Genomic DNA, 19204 nt, shown 5'->3' on the forward strand with positions numbered 1-19204 from the left:
GTTGTATTGAGTAACTGTCAGTCAGCGTGGTCAGTTTTTCTAACAAATGAGGAAAGCTTGTCTGAAACAGAGGAGTTCAAATAATTAAAAACGTTTTAAGTTTAAATGAGTAAAATAATTTCCTAGTTCATGCTGGAACTTCAAAAAACAAGGTTTTCTCTTAGTTATTGACATTTCTCCTTGATATTGATATTGTATTGATTGATATTGACTTCTTATTGAAGGTCTTCTCTGTGCCTGGGATTTATTTAACCAGCAGAACTCCTAATCTGTACTCTTCTAACTGAGAAGCTGAATGTACTTTGTCAGACATCCTGACTGAATGTGACCTGCATTGGGCATAGAAAACTTTGGTTTTATAGCTACTGACTGTCGTTCGTAGGTCTCTCTTATTCACCCCTGTGTTTCTGAAAGGACACAAAGATAGATGTGTACCCGCCCCCCACCCGCTACACCCTTGTTCTGCTCTCTAATCTTTGCACATACCAGAGATTTCATAAGTTCTGTGAGTACCTGGTTTTCTGCACGTACCAGAGATTTTGTTTTGCACATACCAGAGATTTTGTAAGTTCTGAGGCAAGGTCACAAGACGTGTTTAAGTAAGATAAACTCTTGCTGCCATAAACCTGCTCTCCCGCCTCAAAGTTTGAACCAAAATATCAGAAATGGCAGGAACCAATCATAGTTAGCCAAATCGCCTTGTTCAAACACTAGCCAATCATATATCTGATTTGTATAATAACTCTATGCCCACTTTTCTTAGACTATATAACATTGTTCGGAGCTGAGTGGGGGAGCTCTCCTGCCCGTCTCGTTTCACGAGCGAGGGAGAGTTCCAGGTTCGAACCTGTAATAAAGATCCTTGCTGCTTAGCTTTGACTCTGGACTCTGGTGGTCTTCTTCGGGGAATAAACGGTCTGGGCATAACAAATGGGGGCTCGTCCGGGATTTCCCCCAAGCCCACCAGACCCCCAAGTCAACGGATCTTAATCTGTAGGTAAGCCGGCTTTGTCACTGTCTCTGTCTTTGTCTCTGTCTGTCTCCCTGAAATTTCGCGAAATCCGTAATCTGTAATCTGTATTGGTCTGTTCTGTAAGTGGCACGGTCTTGGCGGACGCGCTAGAAGACAGCCACTCGGGACTGGTGGGAGACGTTCCCCAGTGCCCATCTGGGGGCCTCCATCCTTGGTTGCCCCATCTGACTCAGGTCAGAAGTCCGACACACACTCGCGAATGCTCATCGTTATTACTGTCTGTCCGTTATTGTTAAGTGTTAAGTGTAAGCCCAAAACGAAACATAAAACCTTTTCTTCCCCTTCCAGGACCGGACCTGTCGGATACTCCCCTCTGCTTCACACTCATTTTCGTCCCCCCTTCTCTTTGTAGGAGCAGTCCAAAGATGGGCAACAACCAGAGCACGCCGCTCTCACTCCTTGTTACCAATTTTAAGGATGTGAAGGCTCGGGGGCGTAACTTAAGCGTAGAACTAAAGAAGGGAAAGCTAGTTACTTTCTGCCGTTCGGAGTGGCCCTCTTTCGGCGTAGGGTGGCCCTCCGAAGGAACTTTCTGTCTCTCTATTATTACTAAGGTAAAAACTAAGATTTTCCTGCCAGGGCAGTCAGGACATCCTGATCAAATTCCTTATATTCTAGTGTGGCAGGATCTTGTGGAAAACCCACCACCCTGGATAACTCCATTCATCCCTGAGCCCTGCAAAGTCCTAGTAACGCGACCTACAAGACAAAAGACTCCCTCTGCTCCCTCGGCCCCTGTGCTGCCGGACAGCCAGGACCCCCTAACGTTAGAACCCACATTTCCCCCACCATATCCGCACCTTATCCCGCAGGACCCAGTCCCCCAGGGTGGTGCTTCCGTAGAGGGAAACCGAGAAGCGGAAGCAGCGGAGAGCGAAAGTAACCTGGGGGTGCCGGCCGGCCAAACACGAGGCCGCGTACAGTGGGACCAAGCTTCCCGACTCCCTGACTCCACTGTAGCCCTGCCTCTCAGAGAAATAGGATCGCTCGATGATACCGGGCTCTCCCGTCTCATGTATTGGCCTTTTTCCACCAGTGATTTATACAATTGGAAGTCCCAAAATGCTCGGTTCTCAGATAATCCCAAAGATCTAACCTCGTTGTTAGACAGTGTCATGTTTACTCACCAGCCGACCTGGGATGACTGTCAACAGCTCCTCCGAATCCTGTTCACAACGGAGGAGCGGGAAAGAATCCAAGTTGAGGCCAGAAAACTGGTTCCAGGAGATGACGGCCAGCCAACTGCAAATCCTGACCTCATTAATGCGGCTTTCCCTTTGACCCGGCCCAGATGGGACTACAACACGGCAGAAGGTAGGGGACGACTGCTCATTTATCGCCAGACTCTAATGGCGGGTCTCTGGGCTGCAGCTCGCAAGCCCACCAATTTGGCTAAAGTATATTCTGTGTTACAAGGTAAGACAGAAAGCCCCGCTGTGTATTTAAAGAGATTAATGGAAGCCTTCAGACAGTTTACCCCTATGGACCCGGAAGCACCGGAAAATCAGGCAGCGGTAGTAATGTCCTTTGTAAACCAGGCAACACCAGATATTAAAAGAAAACTCCAGAAATTAGAAGGTTTAGAGGGAAAGCAGATTCAGGACCTCCTTCAGATGGCCCAGCGAGTTTATAATAATAGGGATACTCCAGAAGAAAAACAGTTCAAGGCAACCTAAGAAATGACCAAAGTCTTAGTAGCAGCTTTCCCCCAGGCAGGAAATGGCCAAATCAGAAAGCAGAAAAAGCAAGGCCCTAGGCAAGGATTAGAAAAAGATCAGTGTGCTTATTCCAAGGAACGTGGCCACTGGATTAAGGACTGCCCAAAGAAACGGAGACCAGCTAACCCTACCTCCGTACTCGTTACCCAGGACTCTGACTAGGGAGGATGGGGTTCGGACCCCCTCCCTGAACCCAGGGTAACTTTGCAAGTGGAGGGGTCCCCAGTTCGCTTCTTGGTCGATACTGGGGCAGAACGCTCAGTCCTAACCAAACCAATTGGAAAAATGTCTAAGAAAACATCCTGGGTGCACGGGGCCACAGGCATCAAAAAATACCCCTGGACAACCCAGAGGACTGTAGACTTAGGAACGGGAAAAGTCTCCCATTCCTTCCTAGTCATCCCAGAGAGCCCCTGCCCTCTACTAGGGAGGGACTTGCTGACAAAGATGGGGGCCCAAATCCACTTTGGGCCAGAAGGGCCCAAGATAACTGATTCCCAAAACAGGCCAATATCTATCCTGACTGTCACCTTAGAAGATGAGTACCGACTCCATCAAGAGCAAAAGCCCCCCGATCAGGGAATTGACTCTTGGCTCCAGCATTTCCCTGAAGCGTGGGCAGAAACTGGGGGCTTGGGTCTAGCTAAACATCGACCTGCCATATTTGTGGAAGTTAAGCCAGGGACGGACCCGGTTCGGGTTCGGCAATATCCTATGCCCCTGGAGGCAAGAGAAGGAATTACGCCCCATATCCGCCGACTCCTAGACCAGGGAGTCCTACGGGCTTGCCACTCATCCTGGAATACTCCACTGTAACCTGTTTGTAAACCCAACAGTACGGACTACAGGCCAGTACAGGATTTAAGAGAAGTTAATAAAAGGGTCATGGACATACATCCCACTGTGCCCAATCCATACACACTTCTGAGTGCCTTACATCCCAAAAAACAGTGGTATACCGTTCTTGATCTAAAAGACGCTTTCTTCAGCCTTCCTCTGGCTCCCAAAAGTCAAGAACTCTTTGCATTTCAATGGACGGATCCTGAGAGGGGCATCAATGGTCAGCTAACATGGACCAGACTGCCACAAGGGTTCAAGAACTCGCCAACCCTGTTCGATGAAGCCCTTCATGAAGATCTGGGTGAGTACCGGCGGCAACACCCTGAAATAACTCTTTTGCAATATGTTGATGATCTCTTAATAGCGGCCAGGTCCCCGGAAACTTGTGTTCAAGGGACTGAGGACCTCCTGAAGACTCTGGGGGAGCTAGGCTACCGAGCCTCAGCAACAAAGGCTCAGCTCTGCAAGTCGGAGGTAACTTATCTGGGGTACCTATTAAAAGGGGGGCAACGCTGGCTAACCAAAGCCCGAAAGGAAACAGTCCTATGCATCCCTAGACCCCAGTCAACACGGCAAGTGAGAGAATTCCTGGGGTCGGCAGGGTTCTGTAGGTTATGGATACCCGGATTTGCTGAGTTAGCCAAGCCCCTATACCAGGCAACAAAGGAACGGCAGCCCTTCAATTGGATGGAAGAGGCTGAGCTGGCCTTTCAGCAAATCAAAACTGCCTTGTTATCAGCCCCCGCGCTGGGGCTCCCTGATGTCTCCAAGCCCTTCCACTTATACGTGGATGAAAGTAAAGGTGTTGCAAAAGCCGTGTTAACACAGTACCTAGGCCCCTGGCAGAGGCCAGTTGCCTATTTGTCAAAAAAATTAGATTCAGTGGCTGCTGGCTGGCCACCCTGCCTCCGGATAATCGCGGCGACCGCCCTAATGGTCCGAGACGCTGATAAACTTATCATGGGGCAAGAGTTGCGCGTTATAACCCCGCATGCCATTGAAGGCGTCCTCCGGCAGCCGCCGGACCGATGGATGAGTAACGCCCGGCTCACCCACTATCAAGGACTGCTGTTAAACCCCCTCAGAATAACTTTTCTGCCCCCAACCTCTTTAAACCCTGCTTCACTGCTGCCAAATCCAGACTTGGATGCCCCAGCCCATGAGTGCACTGAGATACTGGCTCAGGTGCATGGGGTGCGGGAGGACCTGCAAGATCGTCCGCTCCCCGACACAGAACTCACCTGGTTCACTGATGGCAGCAGCTATGTCCACCAAGGCCAGCGGTATGCAGGAGCAGCTGTAACGTCAGAGACTGAGGTAATCTGGGCGGAACCCTTGCCTCCAGGGACATCGGCCCAAAGAGCCGAACTGACAGCCCTTACACAGGCCCTCACCCTAGGGGCAGAGAAAAAACTAACAGTATACACGGATAGCCGCTATGCTTTCGCTACTGCGCACATACATGGGGCCATCTACAGAGAAAGGGGACTATTAACAGCCGAAGGCAAAGAAATAAAAAACAAGCAAGAGATCCTAGCTCTATTAACTGCTTTGTGGAAACCAAAGAAATTGGCTATCGTACATTGCCCTGGGCATCAGAAACCAACTACGCCAATTGCTCGAGGCAACTTCTTAGCCGACCAAACCGCAAGGAGCATAGCAAAAGCTCCCAGTCAGCTCCTCACGCTCCAGCTCCCCGATCCTGGCCCGCAAAATTTGCCATGTTTTCCCAACTATACCGAACAGGATCGCGAATGGATGAACACGCTTCCCCTAAAACAGGTTAAAAATGGGTGGTGGACTGATATAAATGACCAAACCATCCTACCAGAAAAATTAGGACAGCAGGTGTTGGAACACATCCACCGGACAACCCACCTGGGTGCCCGGCGAATGATGGACTTAATCAGGCACGCCAAGTTTAGAATCAGGCGCATAGCTGAACTGGCCAGCGATGTCACAACAAATTGCAAAGCCTGCCAACTAAACAACGCTTGCCCCCAAACCCAGACCACCGCAGGAATTAGGTGTAGAGGAACTAGGCCTGGTATCTATTGGGAAATAGACTTTACTGAGATAAAGCCTGGAAAATATGGGTATCAGTACTTACTTGTCTTTGTAGATACTTTTTCAGGATGGACAGAAGCGTTCCCAACTAAGAGAGAAACTGCTCAGGTTGTAGCAAAGAAAATTTTGGAAGAAATCCTCCCCAGGTATGGCTTTCCCGTCCAAATAGGGTCAGACAATGGACCAGCCTTCGTTGCTAAGGTAAGTCAGGATTTGGCTTCCATTCTGGGGGCAAATTGGAAATTACATTGTGCTTATAGGCCCCAAAGCTCAGGACAGGTAGAAAGGATGAATCGGACTCTGAAGGAGACCTTAACTAAATTGACCATGGAGACTGGCGCTAATTGGGTAGTACTTCTCCCCTACGCTCTGTTCCGGGCCTGAAATACCCCTTACAGACTAGGCCTCACACCATATGAAATCATGTATGGCAGACCCCCACCCCTGGTCCCCAGTCTAAAAGATGACTTACTCAAACCTGAAACTGAAAATGTCTCTGAGCTCCTGTTCTCCTTACAAGCCTTACAGAAAATTCACCAGGAAATTTGGCCCAGACTACGAGAACTGTACGAGGCAGGACCTCCGCCGACGCCTCATCCGTTCCAGCCGGGAGACTGGGTCCTAGTCAAGCGCCACCGGCAAGAAACTCTTCAACCCAGGTGGAAAGGACCACTGCAAGTACTCCTGACTACTCCCACCGCTCTCAAAGTAGAAGGCATCGCTTTGTGGATCCACTACACACACGTCAAACCAGTGGACCCAACATCTGACCTTCTCGAGCCGTCTGGAGCACCAGTTACATGGACTATAGACAAAGCTAAGAACAATCCCTTAAAGCTAACCCTGCGCCATCATCCCCATAGCCATAACCATGTCTAGCTTACCTATTCTTTTATGCCTTATGCATCTGACTCTCCTCACTGCTGCGCCGTCTAATCCCTATGTCTGGAGGTTCTGGCTCTATGAGAACAAAACTCACCCCGGGGAAACCCCCCAAGCGGGTAAACTGCTAGCTAGCGCAGACTGCCCCCCCTCAGGGTGTAATACTATAGTTTACCTCAATTTCACTAGGTTCCAGATTGCCCAACCAGCAATACCCATGATCTGTTTTGAATATGATCAAACTGAATATAATTGTAAAAATTATTGGTGGCACCAGAGTGCAGGTTGCCCATATAGCTACTGTAAGACGCACTCTGTCCGATACTGGAGAGAACGACAAGGGTGGTATTTTTACAAAACTGAGTCTCCCGTCACTTACACTTGGATAATTAGAGACCCATGGGACTCTCGGTGGACAACCCCACAACATGGGGGAGTATATTACTCATCAACTAGTACCTGGCCCAGTAGCCATTTATATCTGTGGAGAAGTCTAGTCCAGATTCAACCCTTAATCCACACACAAATCCACAGGCAGGAAACCAAGCTATCACAAGACTTGCAGCCCTTCTCCTGGCTAACTCTATTATGGGAAGGGCTAGCATTCGCCAACCTCACTGGTTTAGGCGACCTGTCCTCTTGCTTTATGTGTGCAACCCTAGGAAGACCACCATTAACGGCTGTTCCTCTATCCTCCCCTCCCACAAACTATACAGGTTTTAACTCATCGATAGTCACAATACCCGATGTGGCCCTGTACCGTGACCCATACCAAGAGAAATACCCCTATTGTTACTCGGCATTTAGCAACAGCCTCTGTAACCAATCGGCTACATACCCTAATAGTCCCATATATGCTCCCCCTGGTGTGTTCTTCTGGTGTAATATGACTCTGTTAAAAACTCTGTCCAAAAGCATCTCTGACGGACAGTTGTGTATCCCTGTTACCCTAGTTCCCCGACTGACACTGCTAACCCCGGCAGAGTTCATAGGCTGGAAAGGGACTGCCCCAACTAAAACTGCGCGACATAGACGAGCAGTTTTTCTACCACTAATTGCCGGAATATCCTTAACCACCTCTGTCGTCGCAGCGGGGTTAGCAGGAGGGGCCCTACAACACTCCATGATAGAAAACGACAAGCTGTTACAACAATTCTCTGTTGCTATGGAAGACTCCGCCTATTCCCTAGCCTCCCTTCAGCGGCAGCTCACCTCCCTAGCACAGGTCACCCTTCAAAACCGCAGAGCCTTAGACTTACTCACGGCTGAGAAAGGAGGTACCTGTATGTTCCTCAAAGAAGAATGCTGTTTCTATATAAATCAGTCAGGGTTAGTTGAGGAAAGAGTCCAACGCCTACACGAACTAAGCTTAGAAATGAAAAAGCAACAATTCACTACAGCCGCTAACAATTGGTGGAGCTCTTCAATGTTTTCCCTTCTGGCACCCCTTTTAGGCCCCCTAATGTCTTTACTACTTCTATTCACTATAGGCCCCTGTGTAGTAAATAAAATTTTACAATTTGTCAGAGAAAGGTTTGATACCATCCAACTAATGGTCCTCCGTAGCCATCACCAGCCTCTCCTGCACCCAGAAAGTGAGGCTATATTATAAGACTCTGGAAATCCAAGATTGGACATCCAGTTGCTTATGAGAAGGGGGAAATGAAAGGACACAAAGATAGATGTGTACCCGCCCCCCACCCGCTACACCCTTGTTCTGCTCTCTAATCTTTGCACATACCAGAGATTTCGTAAGTTCTGTGAGTACCTGGTTTTCTGCACGTACCAGAGATTTTGTTTTGCACATACCAGAGATTTTGTAAGTTCTGAGGCAAGGTCACAAGACGTGTTTAAGTAAGATAAACTCTTGCTGCCATAAACCTGCTCTCCCGCCTCAAAGTTTGAACCAAAATATCAGAAATGGCAGGAACCAATCATAGTTAGCCAAATCGCCTTGTTCAAACACTAGCCAATCATATATCTGATTTGTATAATAACTCTATGCCCACTTTTCTTAGACTATATAACATTGTTCGGAGCTGAGTGGGGGAGCTCTCCTGCCCGTCTCGTTTCACGAGCGAGGGAGAGTTCCAGGTTCGAACCTGTAATAAAGATCCTTGCTGCTTAGCTTTGACTCTGGACTCTGGTGGTCTTCTTCGGGGAATAAACGGTCTGGGCATAACATTTCTAGCAACTAGTATAGTGCCTGGTAATAAATGCTCACTAAATATGTGTTATATAATGAAGTGAAGTATATACACTTAGAGTATACCTCTAAAAAGACAGGATGGCTTAAAAATAAGGTAAATTGCCATATATTTTGTACTTGTTTGTGATTCCATTTAAATATGAGATATAGCTATAAGAAGTGAGTGATTTGGAGGGAAAATATTTGGAGCAAGCAGTGCAGTAAACCTTGGAAAATCAGCCACCGCGATAGTATATTGCCCCCTTCTTACAAAATGATCTAGGTGAGAACAAAATAAGGAACAGAAGAAAGGGAGGAAGGCTACAAGGGAAAGAGAAAAATAAAGGTTTTATACTTAACATAGGAAAATGTTATACCTAAGTATTATCATTGAGTAATCTATCTGATTTTTAAGATTTTCTACAAATTAATACACCCTGTATGAAATAAATAAAAATATCCATTTGCTGTGACTTTTCCAGATTCAGTGTTTTGTGTCTTTCTGACTCATCAGGAAAATTTGAAACAATGTTCCATGATGAGTAATGCTTTAGTCACTAAAATAAAGATCTGAGTGTTACAAATGAGGGATTTTATTGAATAGAGACTTTTCTGGGCTTTTTTTGGCATATGAGTAAATATTTATTGAGCAAAGAGATTTAAGACATAAAGATTCCCTTCAGGGAATTTACAATGTGGTATCTTCAATTACAATCTTAGGAGGAAAAAAGGAATAATATGGAAATAAAGAGGAATCTGTGTTTCAAGAAAACCTTCCAGAAAGAAAGAGAAACTGGATAAGAGGGGGAAACAATACAACATAATGAATTTAACACCTGAAAAGAACCTCAAATTCTAGGGAGGAAAATATGCTCAGAAATGTAATCCACCACCACTTTCAGTCGTAAGTACAGTGTTATTCAATTTTACCAACAAGAAAATCCAAATTCTTGAAGGAAATGAAAGTAGATCTGAACTATAATATTAATAAAATATTTATTAGTCAAACATCCATAAAAAGAAGCTAGCTACTTTTCAAATATAACTCAACAGTGAACAAGATGGATTTTAGATCATGTATGTAAAGGAGGCTTGAAATAATCCTCTGAGTATCAATGCTAGTTTTTGTAAACACAGACAATACACCCCTTCGCACATTGAGTTCCCTTCATCTTGAGAAATGTTCATTGCATTGGTTGCATATTCTTAAATTTTTCCCCCTTGTTTCCTTAGTACTACTAAGAAGTAAACAACCCAGAAAAAAATTACTCCCCTCCTCCATGGCACCATGAAGGCAAACATATCCGGTGAATAGATTGACTTGTGTAAGCTTGCTCCATGAGAGAAGAGAGAAGGACAGGGAAGGAATCTTTGGTAAGGGTCTTCTATGTGCCAGATGCTGTACTAAGGATTTTGTGAATCCTTTTTGAATCCTCACAACAACTTTGGAAATTAGTATTAATATAAATATTATTTCTATTTTAGAGATAAAAAACTTGAGAATCAGAGAGATTTACCAGTTTTCACAAAGCTAACAATTAGTGCAAGCAGGATCTGAACACAGGTCCATTAGGCTAAAAATTGCTAGCTCACGCCCCACTAGACCATGCAACATCCTTTACAAGAGAAAGTTTCAATAAAACCAGCATGCACTCATTCTGGTCTACAAATATGCACTCAGTGTTAGATGACTTGTTATGCCTAACTGAATAAGTGCTGCCAGTGACAACAGCTTGGTTGCTTCTATAATCTGTACACTGGAAGTAATAATTCATACATCTGTGTCATGACCTTTGTGGGTACTTTCTAGGTAGCTCTCTTGTGAAGCTAATATTGCCTGTTTTGTAGATTCTACATTTGTTGATTGGTCTGATGTTGACAATTATCTCTACCACCACCACCAACAACAACAACAGATTGTGTCTTGTTATTTTCTACAGCCACTAACACAGTGCCTTGCATAGAACTGGTGGTAAATGATTACTGAATCAAACTGAAATATATTGAACTGAATTGAATTGTCTTGAATTATGAGACCAGGTAGCATGTTCACATCATTTTTGGTTCAAATAACTATTGAGCACTGTGTGCCAGGTGACACTGTATTTCCTAGTATAATCCAGGCTATTTCATTTTCCTCCAACATATTTAAAATAGAAAACAAGAACCCATTGTTTGTTATTTTACCATGGACCCCTATAACACGAGATATAATGGTATTTAATATTTTTTAACTTTGCCATTTAGAGCCACAAGTCAGTATTGTAGACAAGTCTACCTTCTGTGTTACTTTTTCCCCCATTGGGAAAGTGGAAATATGAACATTTTATCCTAGAATCTTTTCAATTATGAAAATTTAAGTCTTGAGTTATGTATGGCATTGCAGGTTTGGAAAAGAGTGGGAATCTGAAACAATATCAAGATGCTCTGTGATTTACTCCCTAGCGTGATCAGACTTCCACTGCAACTTGGGTTAGAGTCCTGAGAACCACAGTTCCTGAGTGATTTAATCTGCTGGTGTCTGATTCTTCTAACTCCTTTTCCACGTGGCCATGACCAATGTGGTCATTCAATGTGGCCATTGTTAAGATATGCGAATTCTCAGGGATGTAATTAAGGAGGCACTGGGATGCTTTCATCAAAGGACAGTTTATCCGCTGCAGCACTACTGCTCTTGCGCAGGTTAAATACTTGGTAGTCCATTCATGTCCTGGAGTCAATCCGTGTTTAAAGGATGGAGGTGAGTGGGCAGGACAGGGCAGTTTATCTTTGCTGCCTTCTCATTTATTATCACATTGCTTCCTCACATGGCACTACCTCAGCTGGTCAAAATCAGCGATCACATATCACGAGTTATCGGGATGAAAGGCAAAATACATTCTTTGTTCACTCTTTGTAAGAGTATTTAAAATAATCATGGCAATAAATCAGATGGAAATACTCAAACATAGAAGAGGCTTATTCTGGAGCAGGAATTACTTTCTTCTTTTGTTAGCTTCCCATGACAGTTACAGACATCTTCCCAATGTATGAATATTCTCAATGATCAGATTGGCTTGTAAAATTGTGTCAGTCCACACACTCTGCCTGCAGCCAACAAATCTGCTCTTTATTTCAAACAGGGAATGGTCGGTTATCAGCAGGAGAAGTTCAGCTCTATTCCACTTCCTGACATAAGGCCATAACCCTTTGAAAGACTTCAGCATAAAGATGGTCTACTAAAATAGCATTGATTTAAATCATGCTTTCTCTCTGTGCCTCCTAAATGTCAACACAATCAAAATTTATTGGATGCCCATCATGCTCCAATAAGGTCAAAGTGAGAGGCCAGAAAATGTATGAAAGAGACAGAGGCAAGTAAGAAGGACAGATAGACTAGAGGAAACGCAACTCTGAAAAAAATCCTGAAGATTTTTGAAAATACTGGAAATCAAACCACAGAAATCAAACAGGTACAACAAAATGAAAGCAGAAATTTTTTCATCCATTGAGAAGACATGACAAGTCAATCAACATAAATGTGACAGACTAGGACCCTTAACACAGAAAACTTGAAACAAAAACCTGTGCCAGGAAGACAGATGGAATTCATCATTCCATTGCAGTATCCTGAAATATATAGGGCTTTGCAAACTATCCCTCTGAACTATGGGAGTAACATCATTTAACACAGTCATTAAATGCAAGAGCCGTAACATGTATAGCAACCATGTGAAGGTGACAGTAGTCTGCTGAAAAATACTCAGGACATCTCAAACTTTGCCAGCAGACTCAACAAAGAAAACTGTACAAGGCTCCCACACATGGCTGAAAGCTGCCTTTCCATCTAAAGCTATTCAGAAGAGACTGTAAGCCCCAACTTAGCATCATTCAATAAGCACGTGATCAGGAATGATTCAGTGGAGAATGACAATCTATGTGCTAAGAGATTGAACATAGGCTCCACTAAATAGCAGAGGCAGTGGGGTACAGAAGGCATTGGGAGAGATTTACATGGCTAGTCTGTTTTGAGAACAAGATATGGCTTTCTTAGGAGCCTCCAGCACAGAGTATTTTTGCTGCAATGAAATGTTGTCTTGGAACAAGCCATTCCAGCACACAACAGCATTAACTAACAAAGCCTGGAGTCCAGTGGAGACCACCTCCTCACCCTGTTATATTATCTGCTGCTAGTGTTGCTATGACAACTTTTCAAAGTAGCCTTACTGGGGACCAGAGTAAAAAAACCCTACAGGCACAGATTATGTCTACAAGACATGAAAGAGATGGTCAATGCAGTGGAGGGTAAATGGTCAAGATAGCTCTTAAACATTATTTAGAAACCCTCCACCTCCAATTTTTAAAATTGTCTGAAATCTTCACTTATATTGTCATGAAAGCATATAAAAGTTTCTTTATAAACCTTAATATGATAATTACATAGGACCCCGAAAGGTTGCCCTTTCTGATTCCTATGATCAAAATGTAATTTTTCTTTGTCCCAGTGCAAGTGTCCCACACTGCAAGAGACTTTTATAACCCACTTGATATTCAAGCCCCATGAGAGAGGATGTTTGATACAGAGAACCAAGTGGAAAAATGAGATCACTAAGTTTACATGCCACAGTGACATGTGACACATATCCCATGGTCAAGGACAAGAAATTCAAATAATAAGATGGATGATAAAGAACTCTTCCTCGTTTCCCAATTTTATCAAGAAAAAAATTACTTCCCTTAGTAATTATTTATTTTCCAGTTTCCACACGTGGTTCTCATGATAATTGCTGACTTTGTGAAATGTGTAACACTGACACTTATGTAAAGCAAAGTGGCTTTTGACATTTATGAAGTGCTGATTCTCTATAAATATAGAAAAGGGGTAATCATCACAAGAACTACTCAGTGGAATAGATCAATAGTGAAGACAAATACTCTTCTTTCATTGAAATTCAGAAGGCAAAAAACATCCATTTTTTATCTCTTTGATAAACTAGCACATTCTGTGACTTGCCAAATAAGATTTAAGATCACAGCTATGACACAGACACAGGAAAATTTTAGGAAGAAAGGAATCATAGGTCAACGTGGTCTATTTCCTCTCCTCCTATAGATCTATATATAGATATATCTGTGCGATCACCTTTGGAGACAGATAGTGGTAGGTATACTGTCACTCACCTTATGATCTCTTGTAAAAAAAAAAAAGTCATCAGTTGTGGGTAGCTCATAACGTAACATAAGCAGTGATATCTATCACAAAATTGCTGGAAAAGCAGATAAGCTTCGAAGAGTGATTTGGGGAATATTAAGTATAAATTGTGCTTCCATTTTCAGTGACATTCTTTTCCTCACAACCAGAGACCGGTGCTGGAGAAGGCACAGTGGCAGTCAGTTCCCCTGTGGCGATCACAAGCAGCCCAGGCCAGAAGCTTCTCCAAGAGCTGAAGTTTTGCATGTATGCATATTTGCCAATTCACCCCTTGTTAGGCTTCCCTGTGATATGCGTGGAGGCAAAGTAGCCATAGGCCAGAAAGCAGTTGCCAAACGAGCATAGTCTGTGCCCATCCCAGGAACTCAGCTTGAATGTTGGGTTAATTTTAGCCTTACACAGCATCAGCATGGCTCTTCAGCCCTTCTTCCTCACCACTTTCATCATATTTTAATATCTTAAAGGGTCAGGGATCTGATTGCTATCAAGGGGGTTCCAATTCCGACATGGGTGATATAGGCCTCTGGAAACATGTCTGGTGGCAGGTTTCGTTTACTGAACAAGTATTTATGGAGCACCTACTCTGCATATGTATGTGAGAGTGTGTGGTTCAGTGGCCAAAAGTGTGGGCCCTGGAATCAGGCTGCCTGATTCTGCCATTTGCCAGCTGGATTAGCCTTGGACAAATGGGTAATTAAAAATCCTGTGCCTCAATCTCCTCACCGAAAAAACTGAGATAACAGTAGCATCCACTTCTTACAAATCCTGTGAGGATTAAGGAGTTAACACAGGAGATGCACCTCAACAGTGCCTGGTGTACACTGGCCTTGATAAGCATCAGCTCTCTGTCTTCCCTGGCACAAGCTGGTGCCCACTAATAAATAGGGTGAATTAGCAGCTTCCCATTTCATATCCCTTATCCTGCCTGTTCTACTTGACCCACATCTCATCCTCAAAGAAATAAATGAAATAGAGCCTTCTTCTATTTATTATTTTTCCATTTAGCCTAAGATATACAACCAAGTACATAATAAACTCTTCATTGTGTCTCAGTCTTTCCAAGCTATTTACCATAATTAACTTCAGGATCTAATAGGACAAATGATTTTTAAAAATAGTTTGTTCCACCTTCAAAATGAAAATTCTAACCTTCCAATGTGCAATCCTGTTATTCATAATAAAGATACCTAACCTTTATTGACTATTTACTATATGCTAGGCATTACGTTAAGCACTTATAAACTTTCTCTCTTAATCCTTAGAAAAATCCCATGAAGTGGGTGTTAGTTGCCCCAGTTTATAGATGATGAAAGTGAAGCTGATAAGGACTACTATCTTGACTAATCTCATACATGTAATAGAGTAACACCAGCTGCTGTAACAACAAACCCCAAATCTCAGTGATTTGTCAAAGTAAAACTTTCTTGCTCCTGTCTCAGCCTGATGCAGGACAGTAGGGGTTGGAGGGTGAGTGAACTGTGCTACCTGAAGTCATTCAAGGACCCAGTCTCCTTCTATCTTCTGGGTTCTTTTCCAAGTTCACTTCAGTCTTCTCCATTCAGCCGACTGAGTGAGGATCACACATGCAAAGGTATTTTTCTGGCCCAGGCCTGATGATGGCATACACTGCTCCTGTGCTCATTTTAGCAGCCAGGATGTAGTCACATGACCACACCCAAACTGCAAGGAAGATGTGGAATCGTGTCATCCTAGGTGTTCATATTTGCAGTCTTCAAGCTGCACTGCTAGGAAATAGCAGAGCCAGCACCTGAACCAGATCCAGCAGGCTCCAAAGCCCTTCCTGGTACCCGCCACACTATTCATATCTGCATTAGCCTTTCAGATTTCCCTGCATCACTCTGCCATCTGACTTCTCAACAGATTGTAAGGCTAACTCACTCTATCTAAAGTTGTACTTGTGAAATTTAAAAACAAGTTTTATATATACCTTGTTGTATATAACTATTTTCTTGACATGGTTTATTTTATCTCATCTAGAAAATAGTTAAGAACCTGTAGAACTTGTATTGACCTACCTCCATCTCTCACCAGCCTTTGACTTCACACACAGGGACCATCTCTGACTGAAACAGTACAACCTTCAAAGGGATTCCAAAGTATTACTGTCTCTTCAAAGCTCATATCAAAATATTACTACTATACTAAATGTAAATTTGTGACACATGACAATCAAATTATTTGTATGATTTCTTTTTAGTCATCTTCATGCACATATTAATTGGATTTTTTTCCTTGAACTAAGCAAATAAAGACATTGATGAGCCATCTTATCATTAAGTGATAAACATTATGAGAATCCTTTAAGAACAGTGTTCACAGTCTGATGTGTTGATGCTACACTGAAAAAAAATCTGATGATAGATGTAGCAAAGATTATTCTAATCAATGCAGGTTTACAAAATGATTAAACATTAGGAAAGACTTGGGCCACTACACACTAGCACCTCAAAGTCTGGCAAACATCTGAAATATAATGGAAGAATCTAACTGAATGATTAATTCTGCTACTTGAGCAACACACTATTGGAGACCAAGTTGGAAAACCCATCAATCCCTAATAATAAAAGCCTTTATGCTCAGCAATTGAAAAATTTTTATTTACGTCAATTTATTTCCATTTACCAAATACTTTCCACTGTCTACCTTCTTAGCACAGGGCAGTTTATTCCTCCCATCTCTTTGAAGTTTGACATAGCCCTGTGACTTGCTCTGGTTTACAAAGTGTGAGTGGAAATGACAATTGTCATGTCCAGGCAAAATCTCTAAGAGCAAGTACATGATTTGCCACAAGCCCATTTTCCTGCTCTGGTGGATTAAAAATGGCTGTAAATTCTCTATCGCTTCAGAGTCAAGAAGTGGACTCTGTTTCCCCTCCTTTTGCCTCTGAGTTGGCGCTCTGACTTGCTTTTTCCTCAAGAAGCCTTGAAACTTCACCTCTTACTCTTTCTTGGAACTACACTACTATGTACACAAGTGTAGGCTAGTCTCCTTGAAGATGATAGACCAGATGGTTTGAGAGATCCATCCACCCCAGCTGTCCCAGCAATCTCAATTGCTGGGACAATTGGCCAGTCCCCAGCCAATGCACCAACTGACTGTGGCTGCCTGAACGGCTCCAGGCAAGAATGGCAGAACTGCCCTGCAAAGACCAACCCAAGTTGCAAAATAGTACGCAAATAAATCGTTTTTGTAAGCCACTAAATTTGAGAGTCATTTGTTACATAATAACAATAGGTAACTGAGATACCAGCCCAGGGAACTGTAGAAGCATCTGTGGAGCTTCAGCAGCCTAGATTTCTGAGTGAGGATGACATAGACCAGAGTCCTTCAGTTCATGATGAATGTGTAATGTGTAGTAAGAGTCAGAAATAACCCTGTGTCAGCCAGGCACAGTGGCTCACGCCTGTAATCCCAGGACTTTGAGAGGCCAAGGTGGGGAGATCATGAAACCCATCTCTACTAAAAATACAAAATAATTAGCCAGGTGTGGTGGTAGGTGCCTGTAATCCCAGCTACTCGTGAGGCTGAGGCAGGAGAATTGATTGAATCCAGGAGGCAGAGGTTGCAATGAGCTGAGATCACACCACTGCACTCCAACCTGGGCAAGAGAGCATCGGAGCAAGACTAAGGTCTCAAAAAAAAAAAAAAAAAAGGAAGAACCCTGGGTCATTTAAGCCACTGAAATTTTGAACTTGTTTTCTTCTGTGGTTTAACCTAGCCATTCCTTACTGATTCAGAAATTGGTACCAACAAGTGTTGAATTCTGCTCTACCAGAAGAAAACTAAAATGTGAGGTCAGGCAGTGGACAGAAAGGAAACCACTATCAGAAGCTACAAGGATGACAATACCTATTACACAGTGATACAATATGTGCTAAAATGTTCACCTGGGAAAACTCAGAAGGCAGAAAATGTGCCTAATGGATATGTAGCACTAAGGAAGAGTAAAGTGCGTGTGAAACAAAGTCCCATAGGCACCTAACGACGGGACACAGCATGAGTGAGAAATAAACCCCCTAATTTTAAGACACTGAAATGTTTGCAGTCGAACATTATCAAAGCATGCCCTGATAATGCAATCCATGAGCCATGATTAACAAAGGCGAAGAGATACCAAGTCGCTGCTTTACTGTGGCCTAGGGAACAAGGTGAACCAACAAGGTGAACGTAAGAAATATTGAACTGGACACAAAGTTTTTGGTTCTAGGATGCTGGGAAATGAAAACAGCAGCCAAACCTTCGAGCCTCCTGATTTTCTTGAGCAAAAGCACCAGGTAGCCTGTGGAACACAAGGCAGCAAATAGAGAAAAGCCCAGTGAAAGAGTGGGAAAGAGTTTGTTTGGGTTTTTCTCCCTTTTTAATATTCCTGAGCCCTGTACATTGGGAGATTTTGTTATAAATGACAATACTGGAGAAAACATAACTCGGAAGAAAAAAAAAACTATTCTGTAATTCTTTTTATCAGTGGGTAAGACTGGTACAATCAAACACATAGACATTATGTAGAATGTGACTCAGAATAAAAGAAATATAGTTTTATTTTTTATTTGTATTTAGAGCTGGTTTTGAGAAATGTGATTTTTGTAAGACAGCAGGACAGAGAGGAAGCTGGTAAAAATTTACAGTGATTCTTAGACCTTCCCAAGCTTTCCCCTGATATTTTTATAGACCTGACCTCCACTCAACCTTTCTTCCTTCTGGAACTGCAACCACCATACTTGAAGTGTGCAAAAGAGGACTTAGATATCAGCAGGAACTCCAGGTGGGGGAGTGAGATTTAAGTGCAATTGATATCAGGCATCAGATAAATCTCAACCAAGGGAATGAGTCTGTCCCTTCTCAAGCAGCAGGTTTAAACATGCCCAGATCTAGGATTGATAGATGTATGCTGCTATTTCATATACACCAAGGTGACCCCATTCACTCAGGCTGCCATAGCTGTGATTATTGAATAAATGTCCCCAACCGAGAAAGAAGTGCAAAAAGTGATTCTAACAAGCTAGACTCATCATCAGAATCAACATCCCTGAGCTCCAGTGACTGAACCAAGCCAGGCTGGCCCTGTGGGGCCCAGGACTTCATCAGTTCCACTCTGTGCAGCAACAAATGGAAGTTTCCGTCCCAAAGCCCTGCTGATTCTTATGAAAATAGGCACTCCAATATTAGTACTGGCTGGGCAGCTAATAAATTAACTATCAGTTATCCAAGAATGCCATTATTCTTGGCTGCTAGTAGGGGAAAGGGCCAAGAACAAAGCAAAGGAA

General features: G+C 43.4%; 1 protein-coding gene and 1 long non-coding RNA gene across 2 annotated transcripts in view; one reads left to right on the forward strand and one right to left on the reverse strand.

Annotated features, from left to right (window-relative positions):
- LOC144341036 (uncharacterized) overlaps positions 1 to 6467 on the forward strand; it is a 39059-nt gene extending 32592 nt beyond the window's left edge. The window contains exons 5-6 of the mRNA XM_078002752.1: positions 1652 to 2347; positions 5714 to 6467. Of these exons, the coding sequence (XP_077858878.1) occupies positions 1652 to 2347; positions 5714 to 6042 (1025 nt within the window). The 3' untranslated portion in view covers positions 6043 to 6467. The remainder of the gene's footprint in view (positions 1 to 1651; positions 2348 to 5713) is intronic.
- The window catches only part of LOC106998502 (uncharacterized), a 151330-nt gene that overhangs the window by 41059 nt on the left and 91067 nt on the right, over positions 1 to 19204 (reverse strand). The gene's annotated exons all lie outside the window — the stretch shown is intronic.

Source organism: Macaca mulatta, chromosome 5 (assembly GCF_049350105.2).
Source record: "Macaca mulatta isolate MMU2019108-1 chromosome 5, T2T-MMU8v2.0, whole genome shotgun sequence".
In the NCBI taxonomy this organism is placed as follows: domain Eukaryota; kingdom Metazoa; phylum Chordata; class Mammalia; order Primates; family Cercopithecidae; genus Macaca; species Macaca mulatta.